This window comes from Plodia interpunctella, chromosome 6 (assembly GCF_027563975.2).
Source record: "Plodia interpunctella isolate USDA-ARS_2022_Savannah chromosome 6, ilPloInte3.2, whole genome shotgun sequence".
Taxonomy (NCBI): Eukaryota; Metazoa; Arthropoda; class Insecta; order Lepidoptera; family Pyralidae; genus Plodia; species Plodia interpunctella.
In genome coordinates this window covers 5,703,217-5,725,452 of record NC_071299.1, presented here as the reverse complement: position 1 = coordinate 5,725,452, position 22,236 = coordinate 5,703,217, and the positions used below count along the sequence as shown (strand labels likewise).

Genomic DNA, 22,236 nt, shown 5'->3' with positions numbered 1-22,236 from the left:
TATATATAGAAATAACTGAAATCGCATAGTAATTTGTCGTTTTTGAATTGGGTATCTACGTAGCAAACACAATTTATATTTCATTATTACATGTACGTGTACGTGTACGGTGACAAATTATTAAAATATACTTTTAAAACTTGACTTTCTATAAATAAAAGTGATGCAATTTTCATCTATTATAAAAATGTTAGCAGGTAGACAAATAGGTAGTAAAAATCATATATACATTTACTAGGATAGATATTTTCATATAAAAATCTTAATTGTACGAACAATAGAAATATACAAAAAGCTATCGTTTGGTTTTACATCACGTAACTATGTTTTATAGACTTCTTGTTCGCACCAAGCGCTCGACACATTTCAAGAAAACATTCTTACTTTAATATTTGCCAAAGTTACATTACATATTTATCTCAGCCTTTTCGAATAGGAGAATCATAATAACTCGAATTTTGGAATATAAAATAGTAACAAGTAGACTCGGTGTATTAACATTACAATGTAGTACAGTCGGCCCGCGCTGCGGCAGCCGACCACTACTCTACGATGTGAAGCACCATTTGTTCTAGCGTAGGGATAATGTACACGATTCGTCGATTTTAATCTAAATAACATTAGAATTAAGTTTTTGCACATATGCGCTTACTTTCCGATTATTCATTAGGAACAACGATTAAAATACTATACCGACATCTCTTTAGGATAACTTAAAACATATTGCCGTGCTTTTGGCACTTACCACTATACAGTGACGTTGGATTCAGAATTATTGAAATAAATAGTAATTGCTTCATTTTTATGGTTTCATGGAATAATTGATTTGATTGTGGTCGTGATACGTAAATTACCTTATCTTTGGTGTTAATAACATTTGTCGTTTCCACTGGTAATTCACAGATGTTTTTTGAGAATCAATTTTAAATAAATGTAGGATCATCCACAATATCAAATAGGTATATACATTTTTAAAGTACATTATGCTGAAACATATGTTACACCACGTTTTGTATGCTAAAGATAAGTTTTGTCTAAGTACCATAGACGACCTAAATAATTAAGTAAAGTCGATGTCACAAAATCCTATTTACAATAGAATAATTTCACGTATAAAATTGAGCATTAATATAAACAAGAGCTGCTGAAACCTTAGTATAACGTACGCAAAATGCTCGATACAATATAATACACTCTCCCGGAGACGGGACTTCTCTATTTAAGTACTTAGTACTTAGCGTCGTAATTAAAATTAAGTACTATACAATTTTTACAACTTAGAGTTCGTATCGTAATCTCATAGCCACTGAATGCAGCGAGTCATCGCTCGCTACAATATTGTTTATGCACAAATACTTTTGCTGGATCACAAAACTTGAATCACATAGAGCGGCGGGGGACACGCGTCCGACGGAAGTGTGATGCTCGGAAGGCGAGGGCCGGTCTCAGGTGCACTCTATGATGAGGGGCTGGCTGGACTCGATGACGCTGGGCCGCGGCTCGGCCGGCGGCGAGGGGTAGTGCGGCGGCTCGTGGTCCGGCAGCGGCCGGTACTGTGGCGACAGCGGCCGGTGGCCGGCCAGGTGCGGCGTAGTGGTGTGCGCGTGCGCCCCCAAAGCCTCGTGCGCCAGCCCCACGCGCGCTCCCACCAGCCCGCCCTGCGGAGAGTGCACCTCGTACGCTTCATGGGCCTCTCTCTCGTGGCAGTCTTTGTCGACGGAACCTGCAAAGTGCACGCGAAAATGAAATCGGCGCGTTCAGCGAGAGCGCAAGTGAAAGTTGTGGTTCACCTACGGGGAGAAAGTGCAGCGGCTGCAGTGCTCTCGTGATTTCGCTCGCGTTTTATTCTCTTGTGTATAGTTGGTGAATTATAATGTAATAAATTCATTTATTATCTATACGTACATGTCAAAAAACTATAGCATGTGCTATTTTCCAAAAATTTGCTGTTAGATTGTGAGATTTAAAAAGGTGAAAGTGATCCTACAAAAATTAAAAAATAAATAAGCGATACATATAAACTTACCAATACATTCAGTGTTGGCGGCGTTTGTGATAGCTAGAACTTCCTCGATATTGTTCGGTTTACAACTAGTAGTTTTCCAGTGGGTGCGGAGTCCGGAAGCGCTAATGTACTTCTTGTCGCAGCCCTGGCACACGTACGGCCGGTCGTTGGTGTGCAGTCGCTTGTGAAGCTTCAGGTGCACGAACTGCGTGAACTTCTGCATGCACAAGTCGCAAGCGTACGGCTTTTGACCCGAATGTAAGCGTAAATGAGTTTTTAAATTCGATGTGGAAGAAAATCTTTTTTTACAAATATCACATTGGTGGGGTTTCTCCCCCGTATGTACTAGATGGTGTTTTTGTAGATGAGCTAGTTGCGTGAACGATTTGTTGCAAACATTGCATTTGAAGGGTCGCTCACCGGAATGCGTTCTTAAGTGAACTTTCAAGTTAGATAACTGTCCGAACGTCTTGCAACAGACGTTGCATTCATAATGCATTTTCCCATCTTTTTTCTTTAACGGGTAGGGCAAACTCCGATATCCTCGAGAAGCTTGTGAGTTTGGGCTCATCGGAGCGACCATGAGACCGCAGGAACCGTCGGGACTCATGCTTCCATGTTGTGGCACAAGTTGATTATTAACATTTGAATTTTGAATCAAACTCAACTGAGAGCAATTCTTGAGAGTAATTACACTCGTCGATGAGGGATAGTGGTGATTGCTTTGTCCATTTTGCGATCTTTCGTATTGGTGTGAAGAAGTAACGGTAGGCGAGTAAGTGCTAGGAGGTGAGCCCAGTTGTGTGATAATAGTTGAATTCGGTGGAGAATATAAATTGTATGAGTAGTTGGGGTAATGGCTTTCATAGCGTGTTTCCCGTATCTCGCGAATTTCTCTGATTTCTCTTATTTCCGTTGTGTGTGGAATGGTGTGTGGCGGAGACGACGAATACACAGACGCCGCGCTAGGAACGGGCAGTTGCTGCGGAAGCGGCAGCAACGATGGCAAAGGGGTTAGATTGGAGCTCGAGTCGGGACTGCAAGCGTTGCCATATCTTTGACTTTTCTTGTAAGAATATGCCATCTCTGTTGGTGATGATGGCGGCGGGGTCGCATTAGGTTGACGGCGATTTGGATCATTATTATTTGTATCAATCCTGCTTCCAGTAAGTATGGTCTCAAGTATTCGCGTATCCGGAGGAGAATATCTCATGAACGCCGGTGGTGGGCCTGGTGAAATTGTGCCGTCTTCATAATATGGCTTATTAATAGGTACAATAGTATTTTGCGAGGATTCCAAAACAATCACAGTTGATGTGGCTGGATCACGTCTTGGGGGGGAAAGATTTTGAGGTGAACCATCCATTCCCTCTTCTGCTATTATTAATTCTTTTTCACTTTCACAGTCTATCTCTTTGAGATTTTGATATTGGTATGCTCTCGGCATTTTTATTTTCACTTTTCTGTACTCATTACGATGCATTTCTTGGTCAATTTTTTGCACTATAACAGTTTCTTTAGGTTCATTGGTTTTATTTGAGCAATCTAGAACATAATTTTCTACATCAGAGTCACTTGAATCTTCTGGTGGAGTAAAATCATCATGATAACCATTGCTGTGATATCCTTCGTCGTTAGGTGTTAGTTGATGTTCATAGTGAGGTGGTCCACAATGGCTAATACTAGGAGATTTACTTTCCATTTTATCCTGTTGATTTTGTGCCATCGGAGAAGGCCCACGCATATCTCTAACATGATGGGTTTGTGCTGGTGACCTATTGTTATGTAGCCTGGGATTGTCTAGATGATGTATTACGACATGTGCAGAACTTTCCTTTTGTTGGTGAATTACTAAAGTTTGATTATCCCTATGATGAATTTTGACTGGAGACGGTGGTTGCATCAAACCGATTGGTGATACAGGTGAGTGTTCATTAATTATTTGATTATCAGTTTTTGTGTGGATGACATTTCTGACAATGGTCCTCTCATTTTTATTGCAATTTCGAGGGTCTTCTCTTGGTGGTAGAGGAGGATCACTGGCTTCACGTTTTCTCCGTCGGCTCGGTATTTCAGCTTCTAGTAATTCTTTTGCGTTTGTGAGACCCAGAACGTATTTCATGTGATTGAATGCAATTTCCGGATGCACCGGAGCTGGTGGCAAACCATACGCTTTCTTGATAGTTTCTTCTTTACCTGTAAAGAATATATCCATGTTGTATACATGTAAAAATGTATTATTATAACTGATAAACATATACGTGTGTGAAAACTATACTTACATATAGAATACGTTGCTCGTTCAGGGTCGATATCGTAACCAAGCCTTGTGGCAAAGTCCTTGCAGTACCAAACCATAAGCTCTTCATTTGGCATAATATCTCTGAAACAATTACATAAAATATTGAATTTAAAAATGCACTAATAATTTCGTGATCTGTGCGACTTTGACTACCAATTACTTTAACATTAGACTAACAATTTGTGACTGTGATTTACTGCCAGTGAAAATTGTACCTGATAGTGTAAAAGTAGATATGTTCCTGATGCTGACAGGCCACCAGGTTCATGACGGAGAGCGAATACGCGGACGCCACATAGCGCATCCAGTTGGCGATGCTCGTGTCTGACCCATCCAGGTAATAGTAGTCACTGTCTTTGAAAATCTGGAATTAAATAATAAGTTTAATTATTTATCGTAACGAAACCTAGATACTACACTTGTTTATTGCAAATTAATATATGAGAATAAATATTTATCTATTTTGTCATAACTTCTGGACAGCCGAGTATATATGAAAATTCTTTATTTCCACATCAATAATAATAACTAGTTACAATTGAGTAGGGTGAGTTCTCATAGTTTTATTTTTTAGTAAAATCAATTTGCACTACCCATAGATTAGAATTATATTTGGAAAACATTTTCTAACTAAAAAAAGTGAAATTAGTATCATGACATGAACCTTGAATTTTCTTAGGACATGTCAAGTGACATTAAGTGCATAGTTAACGTGACGTTTTCGATGAAACACGTGCAGGATATTGGCAGCCGCGTGCAACTGATACCGGCAATAGTGCGAGTCAAGGACGAGACCTATGTCAGTTTCGTAATAGCGGAAGAAAATGATAAACTATGATCTGGGAAACTCTAAGCAAAAGCCAGTTTATAGATTACATTAATGCGAATGAGTTGTTTTTGTTTATTTCTTCAGCTGCAGCGTATTGTTTTGAAGCTATGTTACCTTGTTTTTTTACATTAATTAGGTACATAGTTGTGTGCACATATTTCATAACATTATAATCACTACCACCTATATTGTATGTCTAAATACTACAAATATAAACCCGATCTCACCTTTATATTTCCGTATGTATGATGTCTGACAGTTTCCTGTACCTGGCCCAATAGAAAGGAATAGGTTAGTTAGAGAAAGAACAGTGCACAGATGAAGCAATAATATACAGCTTGTATCTATATTAAGTATTTGCTAGGGATAAAAGTATGTTAGTTATGTACAATTTGTTTTTAATTTCATCTTTCTAAAGATTATTTACAAGGGAATCCTCAACCGAAGCGGCGATGTAGTCTTAAATATATTTTTTTTTTATTTTGACTAGAGAGTAAGAAAAGCAGAAGTGTTTGCTCGATAAAGCTAGTGTTAGGAAGTTGTATAATTCGAATGGAGACTTACCCTCCAATAGTATCGCCAGGAGACTTTGTCATTAGGCTTGTTGGGAGTGCGAGAGCCTTCGAAGGGCCCGAAGCGGGTCCCTCTAGGTATCACTCCTATACTCCAAACACCTTCAGTCTGTGAAACAATGTATACATTTTAATTGCTATTTAAATTGTCGTAAAATATTTAGAAAAGTTTATTGTACATGTTATTTTGTTATAATAATACACATCATTTGTTTTTATTTTATGAGTAAATGCGGAAAGTTACAACAGTAGTTAGGTAAGAAAGAAGGTGCTTACAGGAGTGTTGGGTGTAGATAACACTGCTGATGGTCTGAGAGTGAGGCTGCGAGGCAGCGTCCTCTCTGCCCTGTTGGGGGTACCCCTCTCGCAAGGCACGTCTGGCACGATGTATACTGTGAGCCGCTCGAACTCCTCCTCACGCATGCGCGTGACATCATATGCGCCCGCGCCGGACACCGAACTAGCGGCCCCCGCGGGGCTATTGCGGCCCACCACCGTCGTGCTCGGTACTTCTTCACTAGTTGCCTGTATATAAATAAAATTACTTTAAAAAAATACTGATAATATTTTCAAAATTAGGTAAAAGTAATAAAGGTAAAAGTAAATTAGGGTTGGTTGCACCGTCAAATTTAACGTTGACTTTAACCGGCGCGCCGCTGATGTTTAGACAAAGTGTTTTTCTGCGCATGTTAAAGTTAGCGTCAAAGTAGACGGCTACTTTACTGTAAAATGTGACGGTGCAACTCACCCTTAATCTCTCCGATATACTTAACATAAAAGTTGAAACTGACAGTTACAACTCCTTAATCATATTTTTAACTATAAAGTTGATAAATTCGACGGTACTGCACTTAGTTCATGTGAAATCTAGAACTACGTACAGATACATAAATCCATGCAGTGCCTAAAATATTAAAATAGTCTTGGGACGAAGTGCATTTTCTTTTAACAGCCGGGTGTAAATGATAATGAAAGCTAAGGTCTTTTGTAAAGGGTTTATTATTCCGTAGAGCGAGAGAAAGGCGCCGTTCGATAAAGGGGCGGTGCTACTACTGACCCAGTTCTGTGATGAGTGCGCATATTCCACTGCGCACTGACACTTCCCCTTTGGCTATTTATATTTTGCATGAATTTAATTGATGACTTAAATTTTTAAGCGTTTCAGACATCAAATGTAGAATGGGTTAAATTTTTTTTAAAGACGTGTTTAAGGTACTTTCATACTAAGTACCTGATACCTTCTTAAGTTTGTTGAAAAATAAAAATTCCTTCATAGATCAATTAGATAAAAACTACATCTGCATTTCAATGATTAAATTAAATTATTATTTACGAGAAATACTTACTAGTCTCATCTTGAAATATTTTGTAGATTTTCAGAAGAAAATTTTCAACATACGATTATATTCGATGAAGTAGCTTGTACCTGGAACAAAAAATACTTATTTAGTTTTTGTCAACGAAAGTGATAGTACTGCGTGTTTTAAATTAGTAAAACTATTACGTCAGATAATACATTAATAAATATGAAATTAACAGAATCAGTGTTTTCGTTAGCCGGTACATTGAGTATTTGCCAAATTGGCACCTCGCACGTGGAACACGGAAGAGCCGGCCACTCTGAATAATACTTATATAATGCAACGAATAAATACAGCATACGAAATGTGTGCATTCGTATTTTACTATGACACATACTACATGCAACTTTCCACATCGCAGAAAATATGAAGAGCATTCAAGGGCAATACATACTTATAAATAAGCATATATTTATTCTTAATACGTGTTACGAGATTCCCAATCATAATACTTTAAAGGACTGTAAAATAAATTAACAAATTACGTAAAAAACAAACGTACACAATAAATGTCTAATAACCACTAAATCGTCAAATAATAGTATGGAAATAAATGTCGAATAGAATGCTATTGTATAGCATAGTAATGAGTGTTGTATTTGAGACAGACGCCTATGGAATCTCCGATGTGGCAACAGCTAAGTTCAACATTTCATTGCATAATTGCGGAAGTGGCGGAGAGCAACCTCACAATATATAAACTACAGAAAAAACCTCGCTTTATACCTCGCGTAATACTTCGCTTACATAGCTAGGTTTTGAACCTATTTGGTAGTGTTATTGCGATTGCTTTAAGAAATTGAAGAGATTTACAGATAAATATAATTCCATAGCTTTCTTTAGACCTACTTCCATAAAGTTGAATAGTGTACATTTTTGAATATTCCAATCCAAACTTTAACTCTGTTTTATAAGTATTTTGTAATTCCGGTGACGACTAGGACTGTTGGATGGGATCAAAAATTTGTTTTCGTAACCAGCCCATTTGACATTCAAATAGTTACCCGAGTGCTCAACATTAGTAAACATTTATATTTGAAATAGCTTGCTTTGAGTTTGAGTTTGTAACCACATAACCAGTTTTAGATCATTTATTGTAAAAAAAATGTTTTAAACTAATCAGATAAACCGTAAATAATCAAATGTTACTTCAAACCTGTCAAATGTAACTATTGTCTACCCAACTCAGACCAAACTACTGAAACGTACAGTTGTCTAGCAAATCAATCCATCCATCCACTTTCCATGAAGGGTTGACATGCAATTGTCTGGTACAATAAAAGCAGACTGCAGAGAATGCTACAAACGCGATGCATTCGTATTTACGTTTGCCCCTCATTAATTATAGCTACGAACAATGTGATGTAAAAACCGCGAGATGTGGGAATACGTAATGAATTTCCGCGAGGGAGGTACTATACTACACTGTATAGGTATTCACTACATCCTAACGGGAGTTTAGATTTAATACCTTAACTTTATTTATCCCCGCCTGGGAATAAATAAAGTTGCACAAGGCCTAACTCATCTAGCTACGTGCTAACATTAGAAACTTTGTTCTTGATAATGGAGCCATATTTCAAAATGTTTCGTTTGTTGTTTACTTTAATTGCCTCTGAAATTTATTTTTAACTAGTAACGTGTCAATCTTATCATTTGTCACAAAAATCGGGATAAAGAGTCTTTATCTAATGTGTAATTTTCGTAACTGAAGCTACAAGACACTACGATATTTTCACAATAAAACTTGATTATTGTAAAGTTAGAAAAACATACAACCAGGTTATGTTGTTGTCGGATCTATATCTATACAAGTACATTCTGTCACAATTAGATTATGTGATAAAAATTGACCTTAGGCAAAAAGATCAAGAAAAACACTTTGTCCTATTTGATACACAAAGTAAAAGTCCTCCAAAAATAATTATTATTATACATAGTTTAACATTTTAATGTAAGTTTGTTTATTCCGTAACTATGGTGAAATTTATGAAATTTAGGATTGAGCTAATACACAACTATCATTATATGTCTATATATTTATTGCCTTGCTATCAAATAATAGTGGTAAATAGTGTCTTAGGGGTGTTTACATAGAGTGAGTTTACGTACAGGGTTTAGCAGAGGCGGTGAGGGGCGGAGCGGGGCGGTAGTTCACACGTGACCGTGACTGTTGCGCAATATACGCGCCCGCGCAATGTCATATGCTGCACGCGACTAATACTACCTACATACACAGGGCCAGCGCTCACCCTTAACCATCTCAACACATGTAAAATATCATAAATATTTGAAATTTGAATAATTAAGTCATACAATTCAGATCTGAACATCTTCAAATAAGTTATAAACTTATTACAAAATCCAATCGTTTGGCAGTAGTAATGCTTGACATTAATGGAAAGTCAACTATGAGTCAAGTGATGCAAATTGCATAAACTATTTATATTTTTTAAGATTGTGGTATTGGTTTATAATGAAAACATACAGGGCACATTTTTTGACATGATTTCATTAACACTCAGATTAAATAAAATACAGATACCTAGTTACGCCTTGTGCTAAATTGATTATGATGTTATTTATTCTGATACTGTAATAACATTTAAACCCCTTGGGTGATTTTGGACATTTTGTGATTGAAACGTATAATATACTACACCTTATATGTTTTCCATTTAATACAAAAAACATAATAACATATTTTTTGTATTAAATGAAAAAGATATAAGTTGTATACTCTTGTAAGAAATAAAGAAAGAAAACATTTATTTGCCAAAAACATGAGTACAAATATACAAATTGATGTCAAAATGAATTAAACCCACATCTTATATGCGAACCGAATATAGGTATGCCAATATAAATAAATAAAGAGGAGCATGCTATTCACTACAAATAACAAAAAGAACAATTATAATGTATACTAGCACTAAATTCTATGCGAGTCTATCATTAAAGAAATAATTTAAAGTGTAATAACATTTATCAGTTAATAAAGACTTGAGGTGCTTTTTAAATAGATTTAAATTTAAGCTTTTATATTGATTTGGAATTTTGTTGTAAATTTTCGGGGCCATACATATTATGCTATTACCGATAGAGCTTGTAGTCTTCTTACAATATAAATTAGGTAGAGTATGATCAAAGGTAGAGTCAAATAATGTTAAAATAATTATAATTGTTAAACAATCATATTTGCATTAAAATACAAGTAATATTGAGACTTGTGTTTTGTGTATGTATGACATAAGTATGTATATGATCTCTTATCTTGTTATATGATAGCAATGAAATATATATGTGACTAGTTCTGTGTGTCAAGTTTATTAGATAAACATTATTTATCAAATAAACGACACACGTGATCTAGATATTACGGTATAATAGAGTCATCTCTATGATCTTTAAATTGTATAAATAGATGTTTTATAAAAAGTTATATAAAACGAATATGTAATGATGCGATTCCTTTCATGTTGAATGAGTTTATTTCCACATTTCTTTTCAGCAGTGGTCATTCCGAAATGCCAGTAGATTGTAGCTTTTTGAGAAATTACTTTATAATATAAAAATTGACGTGAAAAAGTGTCTGTGAAGATCTAATTTCTGAATAAAGGATTCGATTTGATTTCATTAGGACATTTTAGTGTATCAACAACGTTCTTTTCTGATTTAACGCAATCGCATTGTATATTTCGAGTTTTAGTGCAGTAGTGAATAATATATGTATTCAGATATACACTGCACACATGTATTTATCCCGGAAGTTACCTAAGTAGTAAGTACTGTAGCACGAGCACTTGTCCTCTACAATTACTATTTTTTATTTAATAACTAATTTCATTTCGCCCCCTGTTTAAGTTTACAATACAATATACTTCTGTTGGGTTGTTATGTGAATAAGTAAACATTATAAAATGTCCCCTTATTGTCAGATTCAGCAATTATAGATTCTAATGATATATGAAAATCGTTTATTAAGTAAATTGCAATCTATTTTATAGCAACGTTTCAATATTTGATCGATTATAATTTTAGGTATTTTTATCATACGCCAAAACGGGGACGAGCTAGATATATACTAATTTATCTAATCGAATATTTAAGACACCATTGGTTGCCAAAAGCCTTTTCAATAATACTTTACAAAAGTGAATGCGTCTATTTCTATATAATCCCGGTGCGCGACCGTGTATAAATAAATATGCGCGCTGTGAGCAGCGGGCGCGCATCGGCGCTCACCAGGAAGCAACCTTGGCGCATGCGCTGCGCTTGAACTTGCCCTATTGCATTAACTGCGCGCTCCTTATCTATCGATGCGATGTTATGCATTCTATTACTGTAATATTTTACATTTACTCGTAATACTTTGTTATTACGTATGAAATGTTGTTTTTCAAAATAAATTTGTTCGCCATGTACGGAAAATCACACAAAATAGTTGAGGGCGCATACACATAGTTCCTATAAAGCAATTGGCATATGAGAATACATATGGTCGAATAAAAATGATACCAATTTTAAATCACGTGTTAGAAAAACAAATAAAAATACTCATTAGAAGATACATACTCATTAGAACAAGCACTAGCTTGTTTCATATTTTTTAATAATTATTATTATTGTTGAAAACAACTACAACAATGTATACAATTGTGTAAACGTAAAATTATGATATAAAAAGAATAATTATGATATAAAACAATACTACATCTGCCAATGGGTTTCGATAAAACTGAAAATCTTTCAGTTGGAACTCAAGGCAATGTTAATAATAAACTTGAACTCTCCAAGTCTTTATTTTCTAAAAGTAGAAGGTAAAGGTTTGTTTTCAGTATTATTAAAATAAGTGTTTTTTTTTTAAATTATAAATCACATGTGCATTTTCTGTGGTTCTACTACAGCCTTTGTGACATTCATCTATATTTTATTAACCAAATGAAATGTACCGAATAGAATTTGCAGATAGCAAAGGATTGACTTTATTGTTTCTTAGATTTATCGCACTATTACATATTCAGTTGCTTACATACTGCTAATTGCGTTAAATAAGCTAATTTTTTTCAAGGTAGACACAATTACAGTATGTATTGATGCTAAACCAAATTTCAGAAGGGTAAATTTAGGATATTTCCGTTATGTATTAAGTATCACATGAGTATATTACAGACTTCAGTGCCAAAGTATTGCAAGGCCGTCCTCCATATCACGTACCTAAGTATTTTGAATTTCTAATCCCGTGATCCGTGATAAACATATATTTCTTATTTGTTTTCAGCGTTACATGATTCTGATGGAATAATGGGAAAATGCACTTGAAGTATTTACAATATGTGTAGTTTATATTACTTATAATAATCATTGACACTTAATCTTTTATGAATATAGTATTATAAATCGTGTGTGAAATGACGAAAATATTTATAAGGTACTTACACTTCATACAACGATAGTTTATGGCATTCTCCGACCAATTTCTAGTGTATTATGGAACAACAGCGACGGAACAGAGTGTTTATCGTGTTTGGCAAAGTGGAGCCAGGGGTGGCCGCGTGCGCTAGGTCGAGCGCTTAGAGAAGCTCGAGCAGGACAGGCCGGTGTCGGCGCGGCGCTCGCATGGCGCCGCGGCCGGCGCGCGCGGATCAGCCTCGGCGCGCGAGCCGGCGGAGCATTATGCAATGCGGCTGCCGACCTGCCCTCCGACTAGCCCGACCGCGTCGCACTAGCCCGACGCCGCGCCGTGCTATGCCCACCGACCTAGATGCACTTTTACGATGCCTAGAATGCTATCGACACACATATTCGCGTCTCGTTCCGATAAACGCATCGACGACGAAAGCGACCTGTGACGGAGAATGCGGACGAATTTGACAGCAAATGCAGTGAGGATGTCACGTTCGCGCCTACTATTTCGCTAGCAGAGCAGAGAGGGACGGAACAGCGCAGTGCGGCCGCGGCTGCATTCAAGTTCATTACTTCCGTAGTGTGGCGGCGGCGCGCGCCGTGACCGTGCTCCCGATCCTAACACTTTATTGACGATTATCACCAGTGAGCCGCGGGAAATACAATTTTCACACATTCGAACGCTCGACTTTTCATAGCTTAAAAATTATGCTATGGGCATGAAAACTCAGAAAAATCTAGGGAACTATTCAGTTCGCATATTTGCAATATAATCGTCATACCTCTATAAAGATTATTTACGATAGAATTTATTCGTCAAATAAATAATACACCAACTAACTTTTCATTGACTAAAGAAAACTAAAAAAATATTTAACTTACGCATAAAAATAGCACTAATTAAAAAAAGTTAAAAACATGGGGCGGGTGGCGTGAGAACGGCAGCGAAAGCCATGGCAGGGCGGGCGGCGGCCGCCCGACTCCCCGGAACCCGCTTTCACTCTCACGGGTCGACGACACAGCCTGCGAGCACCTTTACCAAGGATACTCGATGTGCGAAAAACTAGTTAACTAGTTTCAGCCAGTGAGAGATTTACTCGTTATTTGTTAAATCAATGGTACGGGTGATGCGCCCACTCCAGCCAGCACGATTCCTCGTCGCACCCTGCCAGTTGCCACCTACCATTATCCATTATTGATTCGACTATTTACAGCCTGTAATCTGTTAACAGCTGGCCCCGGGCAGGACGTCTGCTTCTCTGCATGTTGTTTGCCTCAACTCTCTACTGATTTATTTTACCGTGGTGTGCATTTTAATGCAGACTAAACGATTGGAAATTTATTGCTTCTGTTTATTTGCTTTGTTTATGGTTGACACGTAAAGCGAACTAGAGAGTAAGGTACTAAAATATACGATAAAATCATATATTTTAGCTATTCGTAAATTTTCTTTACAATAATGCTTTAAGCAACCATCTAGGACACATTCTTTGTTGGTTATTTAAAGAGTTATTCTAAAGAACTGATTACTTTTTATCATCAAATTATGATTTAAAAGATTTAATCAAGTCTTATCGATAAAAACCTTTTCATAGCTGAGGGAAAATAAGTATACTCTTTATCGTCACACTTACCCCAATAGATAGTTTATCCCACAGACTCAATGACCGTCATTAAAAAATTGAAGCATTGTAGCGCACCACGATAATAGCCCTATTCACCTACTTGTTATATCGGTGAGGGCTCGCGATTAGGGCGCGCGACCTGCCCTAACGTCTGCGGGCTTGGGCGGCTGAGCTTTCTATCACAGCTTTCGAGACTGCGTGTTCTTTGGTACAGTTTTTTTTAGTAGTGGTAATCTCATTTCTTGTTTATGGTTTATTTATGTTCATTTTTGTGAAATCAAAATATGTGTATGGAGGTACTGCAGTGATACTACTTACGGACTTTTAAGCGTTTTATTATTGGAAAATAAGTATTAAAAATATATATATGTTTAATGTTATAAATAATAAATTTAAAACGATATTGATTTGTCTCTTGACCTGCTTGGATATTTGATGCCAAAGTCAAAGTGATTTGTATATTATATGTAGTTAATAGGTATAAGCATACTATAGTCAAACTGTACAAAGTCTAAATACAACGATACGCGTCGTTAAAAACGAAATTATCCAATTGTCGGTCAATTAGAGCGTGAAAAGCGAAGCGCATCAAAGAAAATGCAGTTTTCCATCGGCGGAGGCTTGCTTGGTATCAAAACACTGAATCTTCCGGGGTGAACGGCCGCAGCCCGTCCCTCACTAGCGCCCGCCCGCGGCGTTCTCTATCTCACTCGCGCGCTGCGTTCGTGTGCGCCGCCCGGGAAATGCGTTTACTGTACTAGTATTGGGCTCAGGGTCGTTGACATCCTCACAAATTTTCTTACCATGGGAACTTATGAGAACTTTTCAGCGAAATGTCGATATTCACTTCTAATATATATTCGTATTTTCTTAGCAGTTTTCTTATTCTAATTAGATTTTTCTTCCCATTTGAGTGATGAGTGGGTCTCGATGGAAAATTAAATATCAGCAAGTGATAATCTCTGCATCCTTCACAAAACATCCTGGCCTGATCATAATGTAGGTATGTATCTTATGCAGTTTATATTATTATATCAGTTTTAATTATATTTCTAACATGACACAGACAATTGAAAACGCCTAACTGTACAAAAGAGTATGAAGGACGCGCCTTTATTGGAAAAATAAGATTCGCACATTCCGAAGGGAAATGTTATTTTTAAGTTTTTAATATTCCATCATAAGTGAACAAAACACCTCCGTGCTAAGCCAGCATGCTTTATTTTTTCGACGGAACAAGCACTATTGATCCTATTTAGTATAAAGCACAGGCCTGTCTATGTCTATATCTGTAAGTGGTGGTGCCCGCAGTGCAAACTCGATTTCCCCCTTCTTGGGGTAGGCTTTGACACTCATTCATGCCTTTTTCCCTCTCTGGCTGCGCCGGGGCCCGTATGCCGGTCCCTGTCGGTGCTTCCGTGTTGACGCTGCGCTACACACGCGCATGCACTAGACCTAGCCCAATGCAGCGAATTTTGCGTAGGTTCAATGTCCTCTCTTACAGCTATACTACATCACACCGACATAACACAGCCCTGATGGATCGGGCAAAATTTCTAATGTTCCAGTCAATGTTTCATCTATCCTTTTCTGTATATAGAATGTTTACAATTGGCCATTTTACTTAAAATGTGCAATTCTTTGTCGGTATGTTCGCAGTATTGTTCTATTAGAACGCAATGAAAAACAATAACGAACGCAAAAGCTTGCCATTAAACAAAAGACCTTCAAACTTTATGGGGTTTTCAGAAATAACGAACATTAGACGCGCTAAAAAATGCCATTTGCACAAATTGCGTTGCTTTAGCAAAAAAAAATTGAAAAACATAAAATAGTTATGATAACAATAGATCGCCCAAAACTTGCAAAAGGTCTGTACTGCGAAGGACAGCAAATTGTTTGCCTCCGAAAACGGTTTTATTTATTGCGATAATAATTTGTCTAAGGAAGTTTTTTCTTCGACATTTTTATGCGGTTGTTCCAAAACGGTCTGAGTAATCCTAACGTTCCACTTTTTAATAGTTTACCTTGTACTTTTAATGTTTTCCAGTAAGCGATATTTTTTTCGTTTTATTATTCTATGACTTTGAGATAGAAATAATTGACCTTTCATTTTGTATTTGAAGTTATCATATAGTAGCATTGGGTACTTTGACTATCTCATAGTCTTATTCCTCAACGCTGAGGGTAGTGGTCATTATGTGGAATGATATAGACGACTTTTTTGCAATATAAATGAAGTGTTGTACCACTGCTTTTTAAATAAAAAGTCAATTGCATTGGTAATAACAAATTTCAAACTATCATAAAATAAGACTCGAAAGCATATTCAATTCTCCTGAACAATAACGTGTCCTAATCCAGTTACCGCAAGCTTAGGTGCTAAAACTGAGGTTTGAGGTGCGAAGTACCAGTCTAGAATGTGGCTAGGGTCAAAAGCCGCGCAGTGTGTCGGAGTAGCGTTTAGTATTCCGCGAGCTCCGGCCGCCCGGCGGCTAACGGTACTGTCGCTCGTCTACTCCGGCCTTTACTTTCATCGATCGAGCAAACCAAACCACACCAGCGGTTTACTTTCCTTTGTTAGTTGAAACCTCCAGTGTAAAGTAGATCTAATAACAATCTGTATTAATTTGCGTATTGTTAAGATGCTAGATTGAGAAGTAACGGTCGGTTTTGTGTGGACTTTTTAAATCTAGCCTGTAGCACTAGAATAAATTCTAATTATCACTACCATAAAAGTTTTAAGAGAACAACCATAGCTAAACGAAGATAAACCGTAATAATTTAAAAACCGCTTTGACAATACATTAGGGTGATTATCTACAGTCCCCAAAAAAATTAAAAGGAAGAAGCAAGTGTTTGGTTTGGCAGGTAGGCCCGCTCCTCAGGGCGCGGCCTTTTCATCACAAGGTACCGTTACGATCGCTGGGAATCTGAGGCGGAAGATACACGATCTCATGTTATTACAATGCATTTTATGCACCTGTAAATACTTCATTTTTTCCGCATGATAATACTTATGAATAATCTTAATTCAACGTTCAAATGACAGCCAAAGAATAGATTTATTTAATAAAAAACATGAAATCTAATATACAAAGTGAGGTAGATTTATATGTGTTTAGAAAATGTTTAACATTTCGTTAATGTTTTTTTATATTGATGTGTGATTTTCTTCTTTGTTGAAGGCGCTCGTAGTATTGTAGCCTCGTAGCTGCTCAAGCACGCGTTGAATTGATAAAATGTTCTTAATAGTAATGAATACAAGACAGATGCAATTAATTTGGTTATTAGTTTTACTTCAAAAACTATAAACAATGTTATTAATAATACCAATTTAATACAATTGCATTTCAATGTTAACTTAAATACTCGTAGCATTGTAGTACTGACGATAAGAGATTGTGCAAATTTTGCTCTATAAATTCATATATATATGTATTCAACTTCAACCTAAATATTGTCAATTGTTTATTGTAGTAATATATTAGGGCTAAATAAATTTTCATTAATTAAACGTGTTAATTAAACGTGTATTAATTAAAAGTAGTGGCGCACAGGCCTTTCGTATGGTATCATACGAAAGGCCTGTGCGCCACGACTTGGGCACAGGCCTTAGTATTGATAGATAAGGAGTAAATAAATACCAATACAGCTAAATTTAGAGTTTCCCACCGACAGTAAAGCCATTAATGCAAAATAAAATCTTCATATGGGATGCAGCTACCGTTAGGTCGTGGCGTCAAAAAATAAAAATAGGAGGGTGAAATCAAAGCCCAGCGGGGCGCGGCTCGGCACCGTTAGTTTATTATTCAACAGAGGAAAACCATCATCACTGATATTGCATTTTTTCAATGCTTTAAAATTCGCTCGACGTAATTTCTCACAAGCAACGGTTAGTATGGGATTTCTCGTGAAGCAACCTACTAAAAGTTTATGAATCACACGTATGACTGTCGGATACGAGTCATTGAACCCAATGATGTGTGTTGACGAAAACATTGTTTTTAACATGAAAATTTATGAATTTGTTAGTTTTATGAAAGATGTTTTCGTGTACACGAGCAGGATGACGTGACAGACAATGACAGTGAATTAACGGTATTTTATGTATATATATTATTAGATACGCATAATGTTTATGGTGTGGTAACCGTTTGGTTGAGTGGTCACCGGAAGGCTGACGACATACATACTGAACTGTCGTTTGTATTTGCATTTGAATATTTTATGCTATCAACAACTAAGTCATGCATTGGTCTTCCTTCTAAATTTACTTTCAATGCTTTCTAAATTCAATCTAAATAGAGGCATCTGAAAGAGTTAGTAGGTTTACAATTATTGTGATTGTTGAATTAGAATGAAGCTTAAATAAATCTAACAACAAATGTTCCTCCTTCTGTGTAAAATATTAAAACAACGTGTCATACATTCGACGACTAAAAGCAGAAGTAAGTACAATAATAACTCGAACATTCTAAGAAAACAAACAAGAATGTTGTATGAAAATGAAGTTGCTTGACTCGTTGCCGGCATCCCACATGGGAGGTCACGGCGACAAGCAGTGAAGCAAGAAAAAGGGCATTACATAATGGGTGCGTGTAGCCTCGGGCACGATGCTGGTACCGTTGCTCCAACAGGTTCCCGTCACCTCACCCCCCGAACCTCCCCCCGCAGGCTGCGCGTGCGCACCACAAGTAGGCATTTACTTTCTACCCATCAAGGACCTTCCCGGTACAAAGCACTCACGTGAACCCATGTGGAAGAATAATGTTACGATTTCTCACCGAAACACCGATTAGAAATGCATTTATTTTTATAATTGCCTCTTATCAGAAAACATCAAGGTGAGCGATTGCGTCAGCGATTACTCTTTTCGAAATAAATCTAGTTCAAAAGCTGAAGTTTCTCGTTCAAAATCTACATAAGAAAAACATTGTTATATACCTACTTGCGTCACAGAATTTTCAGTCCAAATCTTTAACTGTTTAAAATAAAATTTGAATATGTTGCGAACGTTCATTTTCAACTTTATGTTGTGTGTAATACATTCTGAAATGGCATAAGCGAAAGCGGGGCCGCGAAGTGGGGCCGAGCGCTTGCTCGCTCGGGTCGATGACCGAGTTTTCACGAGTTTGACAGCCTGTTGTTATATCATCGGTCGTTGTCAGTGTCATTGCCGAAACTGCGGGCGGCATTTCGCAAGCTAATTTCCATCTTTTGCTCTACCTTTCTAGGCTTATTCTCGTCTGAACGGTTAGTAGCTTTTTATATCATCTGGTCAGCCAGCAGTATCAGTATATAATAAATTACATGCGTAAATAAAAATTCGAGGTCTTCTATGTTTGGCGATTTCATACTTTTTTATTGTTGAGTATATTATGTTAGAAACTAGATTCAAGGCTGTAAAAATGAACGTTGCGTATGTGGATTTAGAGGTTTTTTGTATATTTTTAAAATGCCAACTTCATGATAACATCTACAAATATATTTTGATTTCAATAATGCATTTTTAGCCCATATGTTAATAATGCATTTTAGGCCATATACACAGTTTTGATATGATGCCCAATTTGTATTCTTTTTTTTTCCTATATGGAAGAATATAAGTAACTCATTTTTAAAGAAATTTTGAGGGAATGTTCAGGGAAGATACGTTAATGATTCGGCTGATAATCTAAGTATACAAAGTAAATAGAAGGTTGCATTGCCAGTTTCAGGTGCGCATGCCCATATCAGAAGTGGGGGTGTAGGCGCGGAGGGGATTACGTAACCCGTGTAGGTAGATCACGTGTGTTAAATGATTGCCTTGAGTTTGAACTCCTGAAGTTCAAGGTTCAGTTTTTGCAATGAGCTCGCCAAACAATAGTTTACATGTGTGTGTGCGTGTGTGTAATAGATTGGCCTTTTCGTGTAAGGCTGTATTTTTGGCCATGAAATCTGGTCTTCGCTATTTCATCCTTGAAATGTAGGACTAACATTTGATGCATTCTACAGGTCTTTATTGTATCCCATATAGACTTATGTTTTCTTATGTATTATGACGTGAATAATTGGTTTATTTTCATTATTTTTGGGTCATTTAGTATCCCTGCCGGACAAAAATCTTTCTTCAAAATAAATTTATTACCTTAATTATATTTAAAAACTAGGTAACTTAATACAACGTTATTTTGGTATAAAATTGTATTACATAGATATAAAAGTGCTTTTATGATTATAGTTGTATTAAATTCTTCTACTATGTTTTTGTGTGAGACATTTTTAAATTATTCTCCCTCGAATTGGAAATTAACAACACAGACCTTGTTCATAAACTTTATAGCATTAGGATGTAATATAATGATATTGTAATGAAGAAGAAAGATTAGTGTTGATTAATGTATCGTTTAATTGAGGATACATAATATTTTATACTAAAATATCAAAATATTAAGACTTGCTGTACAGCAAATCTTAATATAATTTTATTTTAAAATTATACAATGTGCAGGATTAGATAGAAAACGATACATCAAAACATATACTCAATTTTATTACTCATGGCTGACAATTTAAAGAAAAATTATAATAACTGCAATATTATAATAAAATAACCTGCACCAACTAAAGAAGTACTGTAAAAAATAAAATTTAATAAGCATCAATTCATAAAAATTAGATCAAGGTAAGACAGTAGTTAAACAGATAAAAAGTGCAAAAAGATTAGATAAGACATGAAGACGCGCGTTGATGTCTTTTGACCGGGAAAGTTATGTCAAACCAAAAACATTAGTAAAAAAAAAAGCTCCAAAAAGATTTAAGCAAACAAAAAGCATACTAACCATTAGCTGCATGATACTCCAGAAGTTAGAGTGTGAGGGAAAATCCAAATTGAAAATCCTCGGAAAATCGTGAAGTCACTACAGCTACCACTTAAAAATAAATCCACACGTCACTTAAACTGTCACTTAATAGTAGAAAAAAATAAAAAATAAGTCTTAAATTGAGATCTATGTTGCTTTCAGTCTAGTTTAAATGCAGATGTCACAGAGTTAGGGCGTCATGTTGGAGCGCGACACAGCGCGGCGCACGGTCTCTCACTGACTGATAGAACACTCGGTTCATGGTCGGAGACGTCCTTCCGTCGGTGCCCGGGCGCAGCGTCCGCGGTACCTGCGCCCGCGACCAGCGCTGCTCTTCCGTACTCACAGGGTGAATGAACTGTTGCGCGAGACAGGGACACCCTGCCACCCCTCCTGCTCACACTCCAATGCCATGGTCGACGCTGACGTTTGAATCTTGACTATTTCCATCTCTGTGTAATCTAGACCGAGTTTAGATTGATTGTTAAGATTTTAAAAAGGAAAATGCGGAAATACATTTTTCATTTTATTGGTTCAAATTTTTCTTCCAGGTCTGTTTGTGTGGAAAACATTTTTATGGTTATTGCATTACATACACCAATCTTAATATATTTTTCCTAATATTACGAATATATTTCAATACTATAGTCTAAGGCATATTAACCTATGCGATCGATCGCATATTCATTCTATAATGTTTTAAATAACAATTGAAAAAAATAGGATAGAGCGAGCGAACAAAGCGAGCAGAGCAGTCCCCAAAGAGCTGAACCCAAATAAAAATAATTTTATACCAAAACACAAGATTTTATTTAAAACTGAATATGTCAACGTTGCTTGTTAAAAATCATATTCGCTACTAATTTAATATTTTCATTTTATTCAAAGTAAAAAATAAAATATTAAATGTATCAAGTTTTATGAAATGTATAGATATTTTAATAATGTATATCATTATGATAAAGTGAGCTCAAGAAAATCGTCCATCAGCATCTTATAATAGTAGTCGGAAGTATAATTAAACGACAAAGCCTCTTTTCGTTTGAGCTTCTACATACGAAATGTCAATTTCGTATGTAGAAGCCTATGTGTCTAAGTATCTAATTAAAATTTTTATATATCCTGCTAAAACATCAATAGAATCCACTTTCCTCTTGGATCCACCGTTTGTATCCACATGCTACTAGTTCTGCTACTAAATTTATTGACATAAAAAAATAAAGGTATCCTGAACTAGGTACATTAAAAATAGAAACGCTAACACATACCTAAAACTATATGTTTAGTTTCA

At 36.4% G+C, this 22,236-nt stretch overlaps 1 protein-coding gene and 1 long non-coding RNA gene across 4 annotated transcripts in view; one reads left to right on the top strand and one right to left on the bottom strand.

Annotated features, from left to right (window-relative positions):
* Window positions 1-105: 105 nt before the first annotated feature.
* Window positions 106-21,243, bottom strand: Blimp-1. Of its 3 annotated transcripts, none has more exons than XM_053746442.1 (9): window positions 20,925-21,243; window positions 7,055-7,134; window positions 5,985-6,233; window positions 5,701-5,817; window positions 5,364-5,405; window positions 4,523-4,671; window positions 4,288-4,388; window positions 2,027-4,201; window positions 106-1,723 (listed from the first exon to the last, which is right to left on the bottom strand). In XM_053746442.1, the coding sequence occupies exons 2-9, from the start codon at window positions 7,061-7,063 to the stop codon at window positions 1,446-1,448; spliced, it is 3,120 nt and encodes a 1,039-aa protein (XP_053602417.1). In that variant the 5' UTR covers window positions 7,064-7,134; window positions 20,925-21,243; the 3' UTR covers window positions 106-1,445. The 3 variants fall into 3 exon arrangements, with proteins under 3 accessions (XP_053602417.1, XP_053602416.1, XP_053602418.1); XM_053746441.2 differs by lacking the exon at window positions 20,925-21,243 and adding an exon at window positions 12,509-12,828; XM_053746443.2 differs by lacking the exons at window positions 5,364-5,405; window positions 20,925-21,243 and adding an exon at window positions 12,509-12,828.
* The window catches only part of LOC135309729 (uncharacterized), a 34,985-nt gene continuing 27,759 nt past the window's right edge, over window positions 15,011-22,236 (top strand). Inside the window, exon 1 of the long non-coding RNA XR_010369913.1 lies at window positions 15,011-15,103. This is a non-coding gene — a long non-coding RNA (uncharacterized LOC135309729). The remainder of the gene's footprint in view (window positions 15,104-22,236) is intronic.